Source organism: Oncorhynchus clarkii, chromosome 16 (assembly GCF_045791955.1).
Source record: "Oncorhynchus clarkii lewisi isolate Uvic-CL-2024 chromosome 16, UVic_Ocla_1.0, whole genome shotgun sequence".
Lineage (NCBI taxonomy): Eukaryota > Metazoa > Chordata > Actinopteri > Salmoniformes > Salmonidae > Oncorhynchus > Oncorhynchus clarkii.
In genome coordinates, this window is record NC_092162.1 from 16,399,367 (window position 1) to 16,420,451 (window position 21,085).

General features: G+C 43.4%; 1 protein-coding gene across 1 annotated transcript in view; it reads left to right on the forward strand.

The window, feature by feature from the left end:
• LOC139367471 (SRC kinase signaling inhibitor 1-like) overlaps nucleotides 1-19,423 on the forward strand; it is a 42,630-nt gene extending 23,207 nt beyond the window's left edge. The window contains exons 8-20 of the mRNA XM_071105688.1: nucleotides 136-225; nucleotides 330-370; nucleotides 555-578; nucleotides 1,602-1,762; nucleotides 2,531-2,706; nucleotides 2,868-2,998; nucleotides 3,704-3,851; nucleotides 4,103-4,427; nucleotides 4,646-4,961; nucleotides 5,054-5,190; nucleotides 5,510-5,665; nucleotides 12,637-12,780; nucleotides 19,249-19,423. Of these exons, the coding sequence (XP_070961789.1) occupies nucleotides 136-225; nucleotides 330-370; nucleotides 555-578; nucleotides 1,602-1,762; nucleotides 2,531-2,706; nucleotides 2,868-2,998; nucleotides 3,704-3,851; nucleotides 4,103-4,427; nucleotides 4,646-4,961; nucleotides 5,054-5,190; nucleotides 5,510-5,665; nucleotides 12,637-12,780; nucleotides 19,249-19,386 (1,987 nt within the window). The 3' untranslated portion in view covers nucleotides 19,387-19,423. The remainder of the gene's footprint in view (nucleotides 1-135; nucleotides 226-329; nucleotides 371-554; nucleotides 579-1,601; nucleotides 1,763-2,530; nucleotides 2,707-2,867; nucleotides 2,999-3,703; nucleotides 3,852-4,102; nucleotides 4,428-4,645; nucleotides 4,962-5,053; nucleotides 5,191-5,509; nucleotides 5,666-12,636; nucleotides 12,781-19,248) is intronic.
• The last annotated feature ends 1,662 nt before the right edge of the window (nucleotides 19,424-21,085 follow it).

The following is a 21,085-nucleotide window of genomic DNA, read 5'->3' on the forward strand; positions in this document are numbered from 1 at the left end:
TGTGTGTGTGTGTGTGTGTGTGTGTGTGTGTGTGTGTGTGTGTGTGTGTGTGTGTGTGTGTATGTTTCGTGTGTCTGTGATGGGTATTTTGTGTGTTTCTGAACTTACTCATACCCTATGTGTTTCACTGCTAAGGGGGCGCATGGAGGTCATGGAGAAACAGATAGCCAGTCTGACTGGTCTACTGCAGACTGTTCTGACCAGGGGACCAGAGGCAGATAGCCCGTAAGGCACACACACACACACACACACACACACACACACACACACAAACACACACACAACATTCACACAGAGTGGGGACCTTTAACTTATTTAGTCTTTTTCAGGGATAAGATCGAGACGTCCAGTGACTGCTCGGGAACAGACAGTAAGTATCAACTGAAAACAGAACAAATATACATTCACTTTCCCTCTGTCCCATTGACGTGGCAATATAAAGGGTAAGGGTGGCAGAGCATCGTAAATGTTCTGTAGCTGAACTGCTCATGTGACTAAAGTGTGTATTGGTTTTTGTTAGTAATGTGTGCCGTGCTTCTTGTGCCTTATTTTAGCTGGACGGTTTAAAAAAAAGAAAGGTATCTTCTTGTCCAAAGTCCTTGTCTTTTCCCTCCCTCTGTGTCTCTATGACAAATTCCTTCCTTTACAGTTGATGTCTCTCGTGTGATGCACTTTGAGTTTTGTGAGGATTCTGTTTTGATTCTCTTATTCTTTATGCCTGTGTTCAGTGTCTGGATTCTGAACTGGGCTCAACATGTGTTTCCCACTCCCTACTGTTCCTGCTGGAGTGTCATTTAGATTGACTTGTCATCATCAGTAGTGGTGTGGTCAGGTTTCTTTGTATGCATAGTTGGTGCTTTGGGTAGATCAATATGTATTTCTACTCCTGATACCATTCACACAGACCTGCAAAAATATGGTTAATTGCTGGAAGTCGTCTGTGTAAAGGGGATTTTATGTTGTCGGATAAAAGTAGGCCTTTACCTTTTTGATCCAGACAGGTATTAAAAGGCAAGCTTTTAGTTAGACAATGCCCTTAGACACACACTGGAACTGTGACAAGCCCTCCCCCAAAACAAGGCTTTCTTCAAGAATTAGTTGTGCCAAGCTAGTTCACCTAAATTACAAAACATATTTGCCTGGGAAGTTATCAATGCTAATGGTCTTATTTGGACTATTTACAAAGCAATTTGATTATTTTCTATGTAAAGCAATATGTGATTTTGTATTTTGGGTGAACTCTAAGTTTGTGTGTACCTTAGTCTTATCAAACCAGTCCCTTTGTTTTGTTATGCCTGAGAAAATGCCATATAAACAAAGCCATTTATTCATTGTCATTTCAATGGCCCCTTGTGTCATTTCAACTTAAGCGTCAAAGACTTGCTTGCTCCGGGCTTGCTGTTGTTACCCCTGAAATCTAGATGTATGCAAAGAATTCCAGCTTTGTGTGTCCTTAAAACCTTCCCCACTCTGTCAATCATCATTACACCTATGTATAATCGTGTAAATCCTCCCCCCTGTTACGATGGATTATATAATTGGCTTCCGTGACAGCTGAATGCACATTCACGAGACCCTAATCCTGCTTTCTGATTGGCCAGCTCTGACGCCATCGGCTCCGTTGGCCCTGATGCCGCCCCCGCCCACAGGGTCTGCCCAGTCACTGACGGTGTCGCGGCTGCAGATGCAGAACCACCTGCTTGGCCTGCAGCAGAACACCAGCAAGCTGCGCATACAGCTGTCCCAGCTGCGCGACATCCAGGTGAGCTCCAGAGAACGGTATGGCCGTACACACACACACACACACACACACACACACACACACACACACACATTCCTCAAGGCTCTAGTTGTTTTTAGATGTGTTTATATATCAATGTGTAGATTGTGTGTGTTTTGTGTTTTTGTTTAACTCTCCTTGTGGGTACCTCAACAGGATTGTAAAACAAGGACTATTCGGACAAGTGGGGACATTTTTCCGTTTGCCACAAGGAAAAATGCTATTTTTGGCTTAAGGGTTAGGTTAGGTTTAGGGTTAGGAGTTAGGGTTAGGTGTAGTTTTAGGGTTAAGGTTAAGGGTTTGGGGTTAGGGTTAAGGTTAGGGATTTGGGGTTAAGGTTAGGTTTAGGGTTAAGGTTAGGGGTTTGGGGTTAAGGTTAAGGTTAAGTTTAGGGTTAAGGTTAGGGGTTTGGGGTTAAGGTTAGGTTTAGGTTTAGGTTTAGGGTTATGGATAAGGGTTAAGGTTAGGTTTAGGGTTTGATTTAGGGTTAAGGGTTAGGGAAAATAAGATGTTGTATGGGAATCAATTATTTGGTCCCCACAATGATAGCAATACAAAACTGTGTGTGTGTGTAATTTTGCATTCGGCCTGCCTTTTGGTCTGTGTGTGTGTCTCATGTTGTGTGTGTGTTGACTTGTCGTTTTGTGTGTGTTGACTGGTCGTTGTGCATGGTTGACTTATGCTTGTTTGACGTATTGTGTGTGCGTCCAAATAACATGTCTTTGTGTCTGTCCATGCCTCGCCTCTCAGTTGGAGAACCAGGACTCAGTGCAGTCCCTGCTGAGGCAGACGGAGTCGGAGCTGAGCCTGATGATGCTGGATGCCATGCGGACCCAGGAGGACCCTCTGCAGAGGCAGCGTCTCTTAGTGGAGGAGGAGAGACTCAAGTACCTCAACCAGGAAGAGCTGCTCATCCAGCAGCTGCAGTGAGTTCAGCCTTTAAGTCAGGCTCAAGCTAGGGTCTGTGTGAATGGAGAAATAATGCAGACTGATTCAGATAGTAGAAAGCTGAATGGTACATTTACACCATGCAGTGCCTGCATAACATGGCTATAAGACAAGTGGCAACTGATTTTGGTCTTCACAGTGATCTGGAGAAGTCAGTGGAGGAACTCCAGAGGAACTCGTCAGTCAACCATGGCCTGGTGACAGAGAAGGACGTGGAGCAGAAGAGCATGGAGCTCAGGTCTTTGGGAGAGACGCTCACAGAGCTCAAGAGTAAGGATATCAATAGGGGATAATGATACAGGAAGATACAACAGTAAGGCAATGTTTGGATGGAATAAAATTAACCCCTCATATTACTATATAATTGCCACAAGGACCAAATCTGTTGCATTGACAGTAATTAGGCAGGTGTACGTGCCTAATATGAGTGTGTATCGCAGCAGGTAGCCTAGTGGTTAGAGCGTTGGGCCAGTAACCGAAAGGCTGCTGGATCGAATCCCCGAGCTGACAAGGTAAACATCTGTCGTTCTGCCTCTGAACAAGGCAGTTAATCCACTGTTTCCAGGGAGGCCGTCATTGTCAATAAGAACTTGTTCTTAACTGACTTGCCTAGTTAAATAAAGGTTCAATTAAAAATAAAATCAAAAAATGATTAAGGAAGAGGTGCTAAACATGCATATGTTGTCCCGTCTGGCATCATAGAACAAAATCACACAGTGGAACGAGAGGCTTGTTTACCAACTTGTGATACCAGACTGGTTATGCGCCTAAATACCCTGAAATCTTTCTCCATGTGGTAGCAGAACCACAGGGGACAGAAAGTACAGTAAGCCCCGGCAGGGAACGAGACACAAAGACACTACATGCATGTTTTACACACAAGCATAGATATACAATATACACCTTCCCTCTCTCATTGAGTTAATGGTGCTTCAGTCTCTGTATCTGTCTATCTCTGTCTCTCCCTCCCTCCAGACCAGTTCCCCAGTCTGCAGAGTAAGATGCGGGTGGTGTTGAGGGTGGAGGTGGAGGCTGTCAAGTTCCTGAAGGAGGAACCACACAGACTGGACACACTGCTGAAACGCTGTAACACTATGACCGACACACTGACCACACTACGGAGGTACGGTTCAACACAACAACTGTGTTACATAAACATGTTGTTGTAGCATCATTGTTACGAGGGTTCCATTCAACTGGTGACTTGGTTTTCAAGATAAGTAAAAATTATACTCTTTCAGTACAAGGAGAAAGCACAGTTCATAACACAAACCTTTTGGAGCAGATGAAAAATATATATTTTTGACTCATCCCAGAAAGCTGGTCACTAGCTTTGATGCAATAGGGCCCTGACAATGCTGTGTGTGTTGTTAGTGTATTGTATACCACCTGTACGTACAGAAAAGTGACCGAGGGCCTGTGGAAGGGCCAGGACGACATCTGCAGCCAGTCAGCCAAGCGAACTGAGGACACAGGAAAGAACTCGGACCTCGACATCCTGACCAGTCCACCGCTCAGCCTCAATGACCTGGGTGGAAGTGCCAGCCTTGCCAACTGGATGCCCATATCAGGCAGTGACCCGGACACCTCGGGGCCTGAGCAGGATCCCCACCCTACAGCCAGCTACAGAAGCCGGGTCCTGGATGAGCTGCCGAGCCGCCGCGGTGCTGACAAATCAGTGTCCGTGGAGGTCAGACTGGTGCGGAACATTCCTCCTGGGGTTTATTCATATAAACTCCTCCTCACACTGCTAAATGTACACATTTACAGGGGAATCTGTACATTTACCAGTGTGAACATTTTCTAGAAAATGTATAGATGTATAGTATATGTATAGTATATCTGTGTACATGAAAGCCGCAATATATTTCCAATACACAATAATATTTGGGTTGACAAATATGTGTGTTGGCATAGGCTGCAGAGCGGGACTGGGAGGAGAAGCGGGCCAGTCTGACCCAGTTCAGTGCCCAGGACATCAACCGTCTGCTGGAGGAGACGCAAGCTGAGCTGATGAAGGCCATTCCAGACCTGGACTTCGCTGCCAGGCAGATCAACAAGCCTGTGGTGCCCCCCAAACCCCACCCCAAACCTCAGTTTACCACCCCTATCACTACCTCCACCAGCGCCTTCACCACCTCTAGTACCCTCACTACTACCAGTACTGAGCACCAGCCCAACAAGGTCCAGATCACTGCCCTGAAGCTGGAAGGGGGCTCACGTCGCGGATCTGGTGAGACTGAATACCACATCAACGTTGTTATATTTGTGATTGAGTTATGACTGAGCTGTCCTATAAAGATATGATGCCATTGTGTGTTGTAGCGGAGATGACCGTAACCAGGTATCGCACTGAGAAACCCTCTAAGTCGCCGCCTCCACCCCCTCCTCGCCGCAGCTTCCCATCAGCCCATGGGCTCACCACCAATCGCACTGGAGAAGTGACCGTCACCACCAAGAAGGTACAGTAAGAGAGAGATGGCTGTGAAAGATATACCTGCAAACCGCAGGAGGATGCTGAGGGGAGGACGGCTCATGATAATGGCTGGAACGAAGTGAACAGAATTTTATCAAACACATACATTCCATGTATTCTGTTCCAGCCATTACTATGAGCCCGTCCTCCCCAATTAAGGTGTCACCGGCCACCTGTGGTTCAAAGTATGAAAATGCACATTCTGAATGTTTCTGAAGATACTTTGAGTTAGGCTATTGGATGTACTGTACGGATGTTGTGAAGATGCGTCACATAAGACGCCAACCCTGTTTTGTTTTTCTAAGAAGCTGGAGCCAGAAGACGGAGAGGCCCCGAAGACTCTAGTCAAGCTGAGAAGGACACCGTCTGACACACCTCGCCCCGCCTCTACTCCCCCCGTCATCGCCGCCTCAGCGATTAAAGATGAAGACCATGACGAGCGGATCATTGCTGAACTAGAGGTAGGAGTCCTTTCATTTGCAGTGAGTTACACTGCTGCAAAATGGTTTACCTGCCTTCTACCACACATCACCTGCGAGATATTTCAGCTCAGATATTTCAGCGAACCCCTGTCAAAGTGTCCCCACTGCCCAGCAAACTACCGAGGCCAACCCCTGCAGCCCTTACCCTTCCTTGCACCTCAGGCTCCTTGGGAAGAAAGGGAAACCTTAAGCCCCCCCATAAGGCCCTCTCATTTTGCAATGTCTGCGACCTTCTAAGTCTGCCTCCTGTCCGGTCCCCCTCCTTCAGTCACTGCTGTTTCCTAGAGGGCCACTAACATCCCTGTTCATCATGGAGAGTCCCCTCTAATTCTGCTTGATACAGCAATTCTTTGAGCTGAAAACATGACAGAACGAAGTGCTTCTCTTGTCGAATTCAACCATCAACCATCTACAGTAATGTCTAATCTAACTGCCCTGTCTGACCTAGCTAATTACTTCTTCCCTTGCTAATTCTACTGAATGCGTTCTACACTCTGATCTGCATCCCGTAAATCCAAGATGGCACAGCATATATTTCATATATATTTTATTATATTTTTAACCTAAATTTCAACCATACTCTCCTGCAATCCGCCTCACCCAATGTGGTATGGATCTACTATTTTCTATACTTTAGAACCCGAACCCCTAACAGAAGCTAGCCAGCTAACTAGCTACTAGCTAGTATTCAGTTAGCCACTGCTAGCGGTCATCAGCTAACTTTAGCCTGGTCAACTCCTGCCAGTCTGCACAGCGCGATTCAACCCAGAGAACACCGGACTGCTTTTTCTCCACCAAATCTCCACATCTCCAGATTCCTATCGCAAGCTCTGAACCTTTTCACCTGGATCATCGCAGCTAGCTAGCTGCTATCTGAGTGGCTACTCCTGGCTAACATCTCTGTCCCGAAGCAAGCACCAGTTAGCCTGGCACTAGCCTTGTGCTAGGCCCATCTCCCGGCTAGCTGAAGAGGTCCATCAGTCACTCCTTGGGCTACAATACCTATTTTGCCAATTGGCCTGGACCCATTTTACTGCCGACACGGAGCCCCCCCGATACATCACGACTGGTCTACCGACATAATCCGCCCAAGGGGGTTTCAACAGGCTCCTCCGTCACGACGTCCCCTGAAGGCCCATCCACTAGCCTGCTAGCTGCGGCCCGCTAGCTGTCTAGAGCATATCGGACTGTTAGCTGAAGAGGTCCATCAGCCATTTTCTTGGGCTACAATACCTATTTTGCCAATTGGCCTGGACTGGTCTGCCAATGTAACCGTCCGAGGGGGCTACAACAGACTCTTCCATCGCGAAGTCCCCCTAAGGCCCTTCTGCTAGCCTGCTATCCCCGGCCCGCTAGCTGTCGGAATCACCGTGTCTCCAGCTCGCCTAGCTACTCACTGGTCCCTATGATCACTCGGCTACGCATGCCTCTCCCTAATGTCAATATGCCTTGTCCTTTCCTGTTTTGGTTAGTGATTATTGTCTTATTTCACTGTCTAGCCTCCAGCCCTGCTCAATATGCCTTAGCTAGCTTTTTTGTTCCACCTCCCACACATGCGGTGACTTCACCTGATTTAAATGGTGTCTCTAGAGACAAAACCTCTCTCATCGTCACTCAATGCCTAGGTTTACCTCCACTGAATTCACATCCTACCATATCCTTGTCTGTACATTATCCCTTGAATCTATTCTTCCGCGCCCAGAAACCTGGTCCTTTTACTTTCTGTTCCGAATGCATTAGACGGCCGACCAGTTCTTATAGCCTTTAGCCGTACCCTTCTCCTACTCCTCCTCTGTACCTCTGGTGATGTAGAGGTTAATCCAGGCCCTGCAGTGCCTAGCTCCACTCCCATTCCCCAAGCACTCTCATTTGTTGACTTCTGTAACCGTAAAAGCCTTGGTTTCATACATGTTAACATTAGAAGCCTCCTTCCTAAGTTTGTTTTATTTACTGTTTTAGCACACTCTGCCAACCCAGATGTCCTAGCCGTGTCTGAATCCTGGTTTAAGAAGGCCACCAAAAATCCTGAAATTTCCATCCCTAACTATAACATTTTCCGTCAAGATAGAACTGCCAAAGGGGGCGGAGTTGCAATCTACTGCAGAGATAGCCTGCAGAGTTCTGTCATATTATCCAGGTCTGTACACAAACAATTCGAGCTTCTACTTCTAAAAATGCACTTTTCCAGAAACAAGTCTCTCACCGTTGCCGCTTGTTATAGACCACCTTCAGCCCCCAGCTCTGCCCTGGACACGGTATGTGAATTGATTGCCCCCCATCTATCTTCAGAGCTCAAACTGTTAGGTGACCTAAACTGGGACATGCTTAACACCCCGGCCGTCCTACAATCTAAGCTAGATGCCCTCAATTGCACATAAATTATCAATGAACCTACCAGGTACATCCCCAAATCCATAAACACGGGCACCCTCATAGATATCATCCTGACCAACCTGCCCTCTAAATACACCTCTACTGTCTTCAACCAGGATCTCAGGATCTCTGCCTCATTGCCTGCGTCCGTAATGGGTCTGCGGTCAAACAACCACTCCTCATCACTGTCAAACGCTCCCTTAAACAATTCAGCAAGCAGGCCTTTCTAATCGGCCTGGCCTGGGTATCCTGGAAGGATATTGACCTCATTTCGTCAGTAGAGGATGCCTGGTTGTTCTTTAAAAGTAATTTCCTCACCATCTTAAATAAGCATGCCCCATTCAAGAAATGTAGAACCAGGAATAGATATAGCCCTTCGTTCACTCCAGACCTGACTGCCCTTTCCCAGCACAAAAACATCCTGTGGCGTACTGTATTAGCATTGAATAGCCCCTGCGATATGCAACTTTTAAGGGAAGTTAGGAACCAGAATACACAGGCAGTTAGGAAAGCATAGGCTAGCTTTTTCAAACAGAAACTTGCATCCTGTAGCACTAACTTCAAAAAGTTTTGGGATATTGTAAAGTCCATGGATAATAAGAGCACCTCCTCCCAGCTGCCCACTGCACGGATGCCAGGAAACACTGTCACCACCGATAAATCCACGACAATGTAGAATTTCAATAAGCATTTTTCTACGGCTGGCCATGCTTTCCACCTGGCTTCCCCTACGCCGTTCAACAGCCGTGCACCCCCCACAGCAACTTGCCCAAGACTCCCCATTTCTCCTCCACCCAAACCCAGACAGCTGATGTTCTGAAAGAGTTGCAAAATCTGGACCCCTACAAATCAGCTGGGCTAGACAATCTGGACCCTCTCTTTCTAAAATTATCTGCCACAATTGTTGCAACCCCTATTATTAGCCTGTTCAACCTCTCTTTCCTATTGTCTGAGATCCCCAAAGATTGGAAAGTTGCCACGGTCATCCCCCTCTTCAAAGCGGGAGACACTCTAGACCCAAACTGTTGCAGACCTAGATTTGTCCTACCCTGCCTTTCTAAGGTCTTCGAAAGCCAAGTTAACAAACAGATCACCGTTCATTTCGAATCCCACTGTACCTTCTCCACTATGCAATCTGGTTTCCGAGCTGGTCATGGGTGCACCTCAGTCATGCTCAAGGTAAACAATATCATAACCGCCATCAATAAAATACAGTACTGTGCAGCCGTATTCATCAAATGGCCAAGGCTTTCGATTCTGTCAATCCCCACATTCTTATCGGCAGACTCAAAAGCCTTTGTTTCTCAAATGACTGCCTCGCCTGGTTCACCAACTACTTCTCAGACAGAGTTCAGTATGTCAAATCACAGGGCCTGTTGTCTGGACCTCTGGCAGTCTCTATGGGGTTGCCACAGGGTTACATTTTTGGGACATCTCTTTTATCTGTATACATCAATGATGTCGATCTTGCTGCTGTTGATTCTCTGATCCACCTCTCGCAGACGACACCATTCTGTATACTTCTTGCCCTTCTTCGGACACTGTGTTAACTAATCTCCAGACGAGCTTCAATGCCATACAACTCTCCTTCCATGGCCACCAACTGCTCTTAAATGCAAGTAAAACTAAATGCATGCTCTTTAACTGATCGCTGCCTGCACCTGCTCGCCCGTCCAGCATCACTACTCTGGACGGTTCTGACTTAGAATATGTGGACAACTACAAATACCTAGGTGTCTGGTTAGACTGTAAACTCTCCTTCCAGACTCACACTAAGCATCTCCCATCGAAAATTAAATCTAGAATCAGCTTCCTATTTTGTAACAAAGCATCCTTCACTCATGCTGCCAAACATACCCTCGTAAAACTGACTATCCTACTGAACCTTGACTCCTTGGCGATGCCATTTACAAAATAGCCTCCAACACTCTGCTCAGAAAATTGGATGCAGTCTATCACAGTGCCATCCGTTTTGTCACCAAAGCCCCATATACTACCCACCACTGCGACCTGTATGCTCTCGTTGGCTGGTCCTCGCTTCATATTCGTCGCCAAACCCACTGGCTCCAGGTCATCTATAAGTCTTTGCTAGGTAAAGCCCCATCTTATCACAGCTCACTGGTTACCATAGCAGCACCCACCCGTAGCATGCGCTCCAGCAGGTATATTTCAGTGGTCACCCCCAAAGACAATTCCTCCTTTGGCTGCCTTTCCTTCCAGTTCTCTGCTGCCAATATCTGGAACAAACTGCAAAATCACTGAAGCTGGAGACTCATTATGCCATTTGCACACAATGTATATATACTTTTCTATTGTGTTATTGACTGTACGTTTGTTTATTCCATGTATAACTCTGTGTTGTTGTTTGTGTCACACTGCTTACTTTATCTTGGCCAGGTCGCAGTTGTAAATGAGGACTTGTCTCAACTGGCCTACCTGGTTGAATAAAGCTGAAATAATAAAATGTTTGAATATCTCCCTCACTAACTTTAAGCATCAGCTGTTAGAGCAGCTCACAGATCATTGCACCTATACATAGCCCATCTGTAAATAGCCCATCCAACTACCTCATCCCCATATGGTTCTTTTTTTTGCTCCTTTGCACCCCAGTATCTCTACTTGCACATTCATATTCTGCGCATCTATCACTTCAGTGTTTATTTGCTCAATTGTAATTACTTCACCACTACGGCCTATTTATTGCCTTACCTCCCTAATCTTACCTCATTTGCACACACTGTCTATAGATATTTTATATTGTGCTATTGACTGTATGTTTGTTTATTCCATGTGTAACTCTGTTGTTGTTTGTGTCGCACTGCTTTGCTTTATCTTGGCCAGGTCGCAGTTGTAAATGAGAACTTGTTCTCAACTGGCCTACCTGGTTAAATAAATTATGAAATTATTTTTTTTATAAAATAAAAATCTGTATTCTAACTAAGCTGTGCTCTAATTCTCTAACAAACTAACTGTTATGACAACTGACAGTTCTATTTTCTGGAGTGCATATTGGAAGTAAATGTATACTGCATGGAGTGTGTTAAGGTGGAATAATGTACAGATGTCGGATCTTAATTTGATCACTCTTTTCCCTGCGCAACATGGAATTCAAAATAGCTATAAAAAATGTAGTTCTCTTTCTCTCCATGTGGGGACAATCGAGTCATTCGGACCAGTGCCAGCTATCAGAATTCTCCTGTCTCTCTCGCTCGCTCAAAGGCTATGTCCTACTGCTACTATAGGCTTCTAGGTCCTGTTACTGCAACATTCAAATGTACAAATGTAGCCGAAATGCAGCTGTGTAACTGAAATGCAGCCGCGCAGCAGGCTACAACTAAACTATAGCCTACTGTACAATCTTATAAAAAAGGTGCTATCTAGAACCTAAAAGGGTTATTCAGCTGTCCCTATAGGAGAACCCTTTGAATAACCCTTTTTGGTTCCAGGTAGAACCCTTTTGAGTTCAATGTAGAACCCTTTACACAGGGGGTTCTTCATGGGACCAAAAAGGCTTCTACCTAGAACCAAAAAGTGTTCTCCTATTGGGACAGTCGAAGAACCCTTTTAGAACCCTTTTTACTAAACGTGTAGCCTATCAAAACTAATCACATATAGGCCTATAATATCAGATTTAAAGACAAGGTGACATTGAGAATAGTGAGGTAGAAAACCAGCCCATTATTTTTTTTATCTACAGTGTATATTATCAAAAAAGATGGCATCTTAAGGTTTCTAGCAAACCTGAGGTTAAGAATTAACTGTCAAAATTGAGTTCAATCGTGGCTTGGGGTGGTCTAGTGGTTAGGGCAGTTGCCTTCTGCGTGCACAAATAGGCCTAGCGTGTCATTGTGGGTTCAATTCTGGCCCAAGCCCTTCTGGCACAAATAACTAAATCCCCCAATTGACTTGATTTAGTTACACATTTCAAATCGGGACAGTCCAGGGATATTATACCCCTGATCTTGATAATAAATGACAATACCCAACACTTATGTCCATTTATTATAATCCAAATAAAAATTCACACGAGACGCAATGCAACCTGCACATAGCCTACATAGGCTACTTGAACTGGTATCCAGTGGACCTGCAGTCTAAGGTACAATGTAGGCACAGTACTGCATTGTATACAAACAAATCTTCCTGCAGGATTATTTTCATCCTGCGCCGAAACGGGTCAAATTAAGATCCAACATCTGTACTTCAATTCAAGGTTCGCTGACAGACTAAGAAAAATGTCAGAACACTCTTACTGCTCATGTGACACATTTAGCTCTGTCAAAGGTCTTGTTTTATTGCTCCCAAATCAAAACAAGTCTCAGCTCACTAGGGAAGCTGTCAAAAGAGCTGTGGTAGAGCCGGTTTCAGGTTAACAACTCTGCACTACTGACAGAAATGACAAAACTGATCAGGACGTAGGGATAGCTCTAGTGAGACTGTCTGCACCCAAAATGTCCATCCTATTCCCTATATTGTGCACTGCTTAAGGCTCTAACCAAAAATAACTGCACTATATAGGGAATTGCGTGTCATCTCAGATGGCTCAAATAAGACTTCATGCTTTTGTCTTCCCATAGAATGCCAGCAACTCACCAGGGGCATCCAAGGGACCTCAGTCGACTGTAGCGGCCAGACTGAAGCACCTCCAGCAGGGCAGCCTGGAGAGGCCCAAGACCAGGAAGCAGAGAGAGGACTTCCCCAAGATCCAGGGCCAACAGCAGGTATTCCACTTCTAGATGGCCCCTCCTCAGAGGAGTTTTCCTCCTTAGAACAGCTCTGGTGGCCTCCTGTGACATTGACAACTACCCCCTCTCACAGCTGTCTGGGGCAACTACTGGGCTATTTCAAGACTATATTGGGATACAATATGTTATCAGTGGACACTGTAAGGTGATGAAAAAAGGGGTGGGCTCATCTGAAATGTTTTGACTTTGAGCTGTGCCAAGTGGTTGGATTCTAAGTGGATTGTGTACAGAGCGTGCTCTTTCCCTTTGGCTGACATTGATGTTTTCCAGGAGACTAAGGTGGTGGGGATATTGTACCCTGAATGAGCTGAGTGACACCTAAAACTGTACTCCTTGATAATGCCACGGAATAGTTTTACATCTCAATGTTGAACAGTGTTAATCTTGTCAGCTATTTTAGATGTAGTTTTCATCTTATATTGGTCTTTTGACTAAAATACCCTTTTATTTGTAATCCCATTTTAGTTATTTCATCCTTCGTAGTTTTAGTTATTAACAGTCGACAAAAACTCTGGAAATGTTTTGTCTAGTTTTAGTCACTGTCATTTTAGTCACATTTTAATCTGTGATTTTTTTTTCTCCATGAAATCATTAATATTTACCTCCAACATTCATGTCCATATTCAGATAGCCTTGTCCAACTAGACTTACTGTCCCCTCATATTGCTGGCAACATTGCTATTGTGGCAGATTGTAACCAAGCCATGGTTTACCATATAGGCAACAGAGCCTTGGCTTCAGGTTAAACAATTTAGACCTACAACTCTAATTTTCTCCCCGTCATAATGTTCTGAAGGGGAAACAACAGTGATTCTCATAAAACAGGAATCTGAACTTTCCGACAATGCCAGAATTATTACTGTGCTCCTAATATTCAGAAAATCGCATTAGTAGTTCCAGTTGGGAAAGAGCAACGGCATTTGCCGATCGCGAGAGTGGCAACATAGATTAATAACAGATAACATGGTACTAGAGCTTCTGATGTGATCAAAGCAAACATATCCTATATGAAAGTAAGAGAGAGTAAACATTCTGGGTGCAATTGAAGTGTTCTGGCTATGCATCAGTTCAGAAGATAGATGCGTGACTGAAGTGACCGCCTGGTAGCTGTGTGTGGGAGAGCAGGGCAGATCAACTCAACCAGCCAGCACAACTGAAAGATCAATGAGAGGATTGCATTAAATTCTGCAAAGACATGCATGCTTATTATTGGACAAAGCAGATTAAAGGGAGATCAAAGAAGCCTTCGTGTCAAATTGAAAGTCCATTAGTCTGATGTGGAATTCTCATCTCGTACATTATCTTCAACCTATATGAAAAGTCATTTGTGACAGTTATCTGGGTTTTTCAGTACATCTCCTTTCGTTATCGTCATTGGTTTTTCGTCCGGAAAAATAGGTTGTTGACTAACATTTTTTGTCATAGTTATTTATTGCGGATGAAGTTAACCCTGACGTCGAACCACTGACCTTTCTCCGAGCACATTATGATCCACTGTTCTCTAGCGCTGCTTCCTTTCCTCAAATCACTGAATCATTCTGTCTCCAGCTGAGTCATTTAAAACCACAGTCCAAAAGCGAGAGGGTCAGGAAATGAAAAAATAGTTATTTTCAGAATATTTGCCCTTGTTTCTCAGTGGAGATGAGAATGTGGAAAAGGTAGGATAAGAAAAGAAAGAAAGACAGAGAGAAAGACGAATGGAAAGAGAAAGACAGACAGAGGGAAGAAGCACACCGCCAATGCTTCTCTGGAGCAAATAAGACTGAAGCCCTCCTTTCTGAAGCCCCAGTCGTATCTGGTTCAGCAGGCACTCCAACCCAGTAGGCTAAGCTGAGTGGCCCTGTCCCACCTCAGCCCACACTGTCCCTCTCAAAGGACCTTCAGGCAGCTCTCAAAGTCAGGTAGAGATAACACAGCCAGCCACTTCGTCCCAGCTCGCACCCGTCCTGAGCCAGTCACCCCAATCCTCTCATTACCCTAACGGTGATAATCCACACTCCATTAGCTAACTCCAAGATAGAGGCCACTTCATTAACTCTAAGAAACAGGGCCCTTCATGTGGTGCTCTTTAGGCCTTAGGGGGGTCTATTCACAGGTTATTGAAGTTCAAAAGGCTGACTTTCAGAGTGAAAAACACCCAGATTTTGCCATGGTTCAACTGGGCTGGATTGATGCACCTGCACATGCATCTTTGATCAGATCTTGAAGTTTTGTACCTTATGTGGGGAGAATGCATCTCATCCACCACCAAAGCTGTAATAGCATCCATTTTGGTGAAGCACAATGTTTTAGCCAGAGCACAAACCATACCTCACTGTTTGGGGTGAAGGCGAAAGGAGTCAGACACCATTTGGTTATCATACAAGTACAGAAGATGACATCCCAGAGAGGTCAGTGCTCTTCACAACAAGGCCCATTCGCGAATAGAGTAGTTAGCACACGGCTAACAGGGGTGACCACATTTAAAATACCCAAATGTGGGACAACAAGACTATTTTGTGGGACATTTGCGTGACAGTGTAGCCCCCCCACAGAAATCCCCTTCCCGCTCATGCTGTAGTTCACATTTTTTACAAATATTGTCACAAGAATATTTGATATTTTTAAAACCCTCAAACACTAAGTTAGGCATACCTAATTTAGACATGCCTAATTTCAAAATAGGCCATGGCATCATCACTGTCAATCATGAATGATAATTCTTCACGTTTTACTATTGAAATGTCCAGACTGTGTCTGCATGCCAATCATTTGATCTCAATCAGTTTAATGGGAATATGGATTTCGATCTTCTTGAATTACTGTTTCGTGAGCAAATTAGAGCAGAAGGTGTTAACAAACTATATAGCATTCCTGTATTTTGTTTCAATCAAAGCACATTCTGCCTAGTGGCGATCGCTGTTGAGTTTTGACCGCGTGATAACATTTGTTTTGCTATTTAGCTAGCCATCCTAAAATCTCATAAGAAATGAGGTGGTGTTTTTGGTGTAAACAGTAACGTTATACTTAAGTCATAATGCCCGAGAAACAGATGTTTGGAGGATATATTGGCACTTGTGTTGTCGAGGGCCGGCAAACCGTGTCAATATCAAATCACATTTTATTGGTCACATACACATATTTAGCAAATGTTATATCTAATCATATCTAACAATTCACAACAATACACACAAATCTAAAAGTAAAATAATGGAATTAAGACATATTTAGATATTAGGACGAGCAACGTCGGAGTGGCATTGACTAAATTAGAGTAGAATAGAATACAGTATATACACATATGAAATGAGTAAAGCAGTATGTAAACATTATTAAATTGATATGTACTCCAAACACCTACTTCGAGAGCATTATCACTTTTATATAACAGGTTACCAACATATTCAAATAATGATTGACATATTTTCATTAAAAACGTTATTTATTCATACTATTTCATCCTTCCATGAGATATAGTCCCAACACAAATCCAGGGTTGCTACGAAAACCGGATGGTCGTTCGTTCTATCGGTTCGGTTGCAAGAGACCCCGACCTAGTTGTTAAGTCTTTTTGTTCTAAATCTATGGACACGACCCAGTCTTCGTTCTAAATGGTATGTTGCCATGATGCTGGATACGTTCTTATCTCTTGCTTGCAAGCTAGCCATCTTTGGCTAACACAGTCATGTCAAACAGTGCAGCCAGAATAACAGCAAAGTAGCTGCATTTGCGTTTGTTTAAACGTTTTTCTCGTGATTAAAAAAAAACATCCATTACAATGAGCGAATGATGTGCAATTGCACCTGGCATAGAACATTTGCTCTCTCGCCAGGCCACTGTTCAGAAGAGATAGCCAATTACACAGCTAACACAATCACTTAAAACCGAAGCTGGAATGACAGCAAACTAGCTTTATTTCATGTTTTTCTATTGACATTTCTTTGAATTATTATGCTGATTCATGATTTTGACTGGCTGAGAAAAGCTGCTAGCCTATCTGTCTTGTCCCATCTCCCGACACGTTCATTGCCATCGGACAGCTGGAGATCGAATTTCAATATTAAAACAATTGCTGTTATTCTGGCTGCACTGTTTGACGTGGCTGTGTTAGCCAAAGTTGACTAGCTAGCAAGCAAGGGATAAGAACATTGCTAGCCATCATGGCAACAGAACATTTAGAACGAACGTCGCGTCCATAGGGTCGCGTCCATAGATCTAGAACAAAACGATTTAATGACTAGGTCGACTGGCAACACAAATGTTTATTCTTTAACTAGGCAAGTCAGTTAAGAACAAATTCTTATTTTCAATGACAGTCCAACACTCTAACCACTAGGCTACCCTGCCACCCCATAAGTGATAAATGATAGAATGAACAACCAGCTGGCTTGGGTACCAATCCTAGATTTGTGTCGGGACTATATCTCGTGGAAGGATGAAATAGTATGAACACATTTTTCAAAATAAAGTTTTTAATGAATATATGTGAATCATTATTTGAATTTGTTGGTAATCCGGTTGTATAAAAGTAGCAATACCCTCAAAGCCCGTGTTTGGAGGTTATATTGGCACGGGTTACAACATCTGTGCCAATATATCCTCCAGACATCGGCACCTCTGGCATTATCACTTAACTAAACAGGCACTAATGTGGGAAGTGTCAGTAACACTACCCCCCTGCAGTCCTCGCATCGAATGAGCAATTGAAACGTACCTAACCTACTCAATTGCCTGCGCAACATTTTGTGATGCAGAAACGAGAGACCACAAAATCTGCAAATATGTGTCCATGGAAACATTTCTGGTTGGTCTCAGGGAATGTAAAACAGTTAGAATGGGAGACTTTTAAAACGAGATTGAGTGGAATAGCAGCAAATATGTTGAATGAGCAAATCGCCAAAATGCGGGACTGTCCCGCACAATCCGGGATATGTGGTCACTCTAATGTCAACCTCTATTTGACACAGTGGAGCAATCTGGGCAGTGTATGGTACTTCCTGGAGAAATACAACCCAAGTATTCATGTCTAGTTTTGCTGTTTGCTGGAAACCACTCAATTGTGTGAGATTGCGTATGCCTCCAAGTGCGCCTTCCTTCCGCATCTTCCTTTTGTCATGACCAGATACGCCCTCTGAGTCTGCGGATGCCGTTAATTAGTATCATTACACTATGCATTCAAATCCTCACAGTTAACTTTATGATTATTATTATTATTTTTTTTTTTACAGATTACACTCATTACAAGAGTGAGTCCTCTCATGGTGCTGATGATGTATTATATTAAATGTCTGACCTGACATTTAATTCAATGTATGGGGTTTGTAGTATACAGTAAAAAATATATATATTTACAGTACCAGTCAAAAGTTTGGACACACCTAATCAATCAAGGGTTTTTCTTAATTTAAATTTTTACTACATTGTAGAATAATAGTAAAGACATCAAAACTATGAAATAACACATATGGAATCATGTTGTAAGCAAAAAAATATATTTTACATTTGAGATTCTTCAAAGTTGCCTTGATGAAAGCTTTGCACACTCTTGGCATTCTGTCAACCAGCTTCATGAGTTAGTCAACTGGAATGCATTTAAATTAACAGGTGTGCCTTGTTACAAGTTTATTGTGTAATTTCTTTCTTTCTAAATGCATTTGAGCCAATCAGTTGTGTAGTGACAATGTAGGGGTGGTATACAGAAGATAGCTGTTATTTGGTAAAATACTAATTCCAAATTATGACAAGAACAGCTCAAACAAGCAAAGAGAAACAACAGTCCATCATTACTTTAGGACATGAAGGTCAGTCAATATGGAAAATGTCAAGAACTTTTAAAGTTTCTTCAAGTGCAGTCGCAAAAAACATCAAGCGCTATGATGAAACTGGCTCTCATGAGGACCGCCACAGGAAAGGAAGACCCAGAGTTACCTCTGCTACAGAGGATACGTTCACTAGAGTTAACTGCACATCAGACTGAAGCCCAAATAAATGCTTCACAGAGTTCAAGTAACAGACACATCTCAACATCAACTGTTCAGAGGAGACTGCGTGAATCAGGCAATCATGGTTGAATTGCTGCAAAGAAACCACTACTAAAGGACACCAATAATAAGAAGAGACTTGCTTAAACCAAGAAACACGAGCAATAGACATTAGAATGGTGGAAATCTGTCCTTTGGTCTGATGAGTCCAAATTTGAGATTTTTAGTTCCAACCGCCGTGTCTTTGTGAGACGCAGAGGAATGTATGAGACGTAGGTGAATGGATGATCTCTGCATGTGTGATTCCCACTGTGAAGCATGGAGGAGGAGGTGTGATGGTGTGGGGTGCTTTGCTGGTGACACTGTCAGTGATTTATTTAGAATTCAAGGCACACTTAAAGAGCATGGCTTCCACAGAATTCTGCAGCGATATGCCATCCCATCTAGTTTGCACTTAGTGGGACTATCATTTGTTTTTCAACAGGACAATGACCCAAAACACACCTCCAGGCTGTGTAAGGGCTATTTGACCAAGAAGGAGAGTGATGGTGCTGCATCAGATGACCTGGTCTCCACAATCCACAATCACAATGGTAAAAATATAGAAAAACCCTTGGAATAGGGGGTGTGTCCAAACTTTTGACTGGTACTTTCTCTCTCCCTTTCGCTCTCTCGCTCTCTCGCTCTCTCGCTCTATATATATATAGTTTATATATATATATATACTCTACCATTCAAAAGTTTGGGGTCACTTAGAAATGTCCTTGTTTTTGAAAGAAAAGCACATTTTTTGTCCATTTAAATAACATCAAATTGATCAGACACAATGTAGACATGGTTAATGTTGTAAATGACTATTGTAGCTGGAAACGGCAGATTTAAAAAAAATGGAATATCTTCATAGGTTTACAGAGGCCCATTATCAGCAACCATCACTCCTGTGTTCCAATGGCACGTTGTGTTAGCTAATCCAAGTTTATCATTTTAAAAGGCTAATTCATCATTAGAAAACCATTTTGCAATTATGTTTGCACAGCTGAAAACTGTTGTTCTGATTAAAGAAGCAATAAAACTGGCCTTCTTTAGACTAGTTGAGTATCTGGAGCATCAGCATTTGTGGGTTCGATTACAGGCTCCAAATGGCCAGAAACAAATAACTTCCCTCTGAAACTCATCAGTCTATTCTTGTTCTGAGAAATTAAGGCTATTCCATGCGAGAAATTGCCAAGAAACTGAAGTGTCTAGTTTGAGAAACAGACGCCTCACAAGTCCTCAACTGGCAGCTTCATTAAATAGTACCCGCAAAACATCAGTCTCAACGTCAACAGTGAAGAGGCAACTCCGGGACTCTGAGTTGTAAAGAAAAAGCCATATCTCAGACTGACCAATAAAAAGAAAAGATTCAGATGGGCAAAAGAACACAGACACTGGACAGAGGAGCTCTGCCTAGAAGGCCAGCATCCCAGAGTTGCCTCTTCACTGTTGACATTGAGACTGGTGTTTTGCGGGTACTATTTAATGAAGCTGCCAGTTGAGGACTTGTGAGGCGTCTGTTTCTCAAACTAGACACTTCAGTTTCTTGGCAATTTCTCTAATGTACTTGTCCTCTTGCTCAGTTGTGCACCGAGGCCTCCCACTCCTCTTTCTATTCTGGTTAGAGACCGTTTCCGCTGTTCTGTGAAGGGAGTAGTACACAGCGTTGTACGAGATCTTCAGTTTCTTGGCAATTTCTCGCATGGAATATCCTTAATTTCTCAGAACAAGAATAGACTGACGAGTTTCAGAATAAAGTTCTTTGTTTCTGGCCGTTTGGAGCCTGTAATCGAACCCACAAATGCTGATGCTCCAGATACTCATCTAGTCTAAAGAAGGCCAGTTTTATTGCTTCTTTAATCAGAACAACAGTTTTCAGCTATGCTAACATAAATGCAAACGGAATTTCTAATCATCAATTAGCCTTTTAAAATGATAAACTTGTATTAGCTAACACAACGTGCAATTGGAACGCAGGAGTGATGGTTGCTGATAATGGGCCTCTGTACGCCTATGTAGATATTCCATAAAAAACAGCCGTTTCCAGCTACAATAGTCATTTACAACATTATCAATGTCTACACTGTATTTCTGATCAATCTGATGTTATTTTAATGGGCAAAATATGTGCTTTTCTTTCAAAAACAAGGACATTTATAAGTGACCCCAAACTTTTGAACGGTAGTATATACAGTGGGGCAAAAAAGTATTTAGTCAGCCACCAATTGTGCACTTTCTCCCACTTAAAAAGATGAGAGAGGCCTGTAATTTTCATCATAGGTACACTT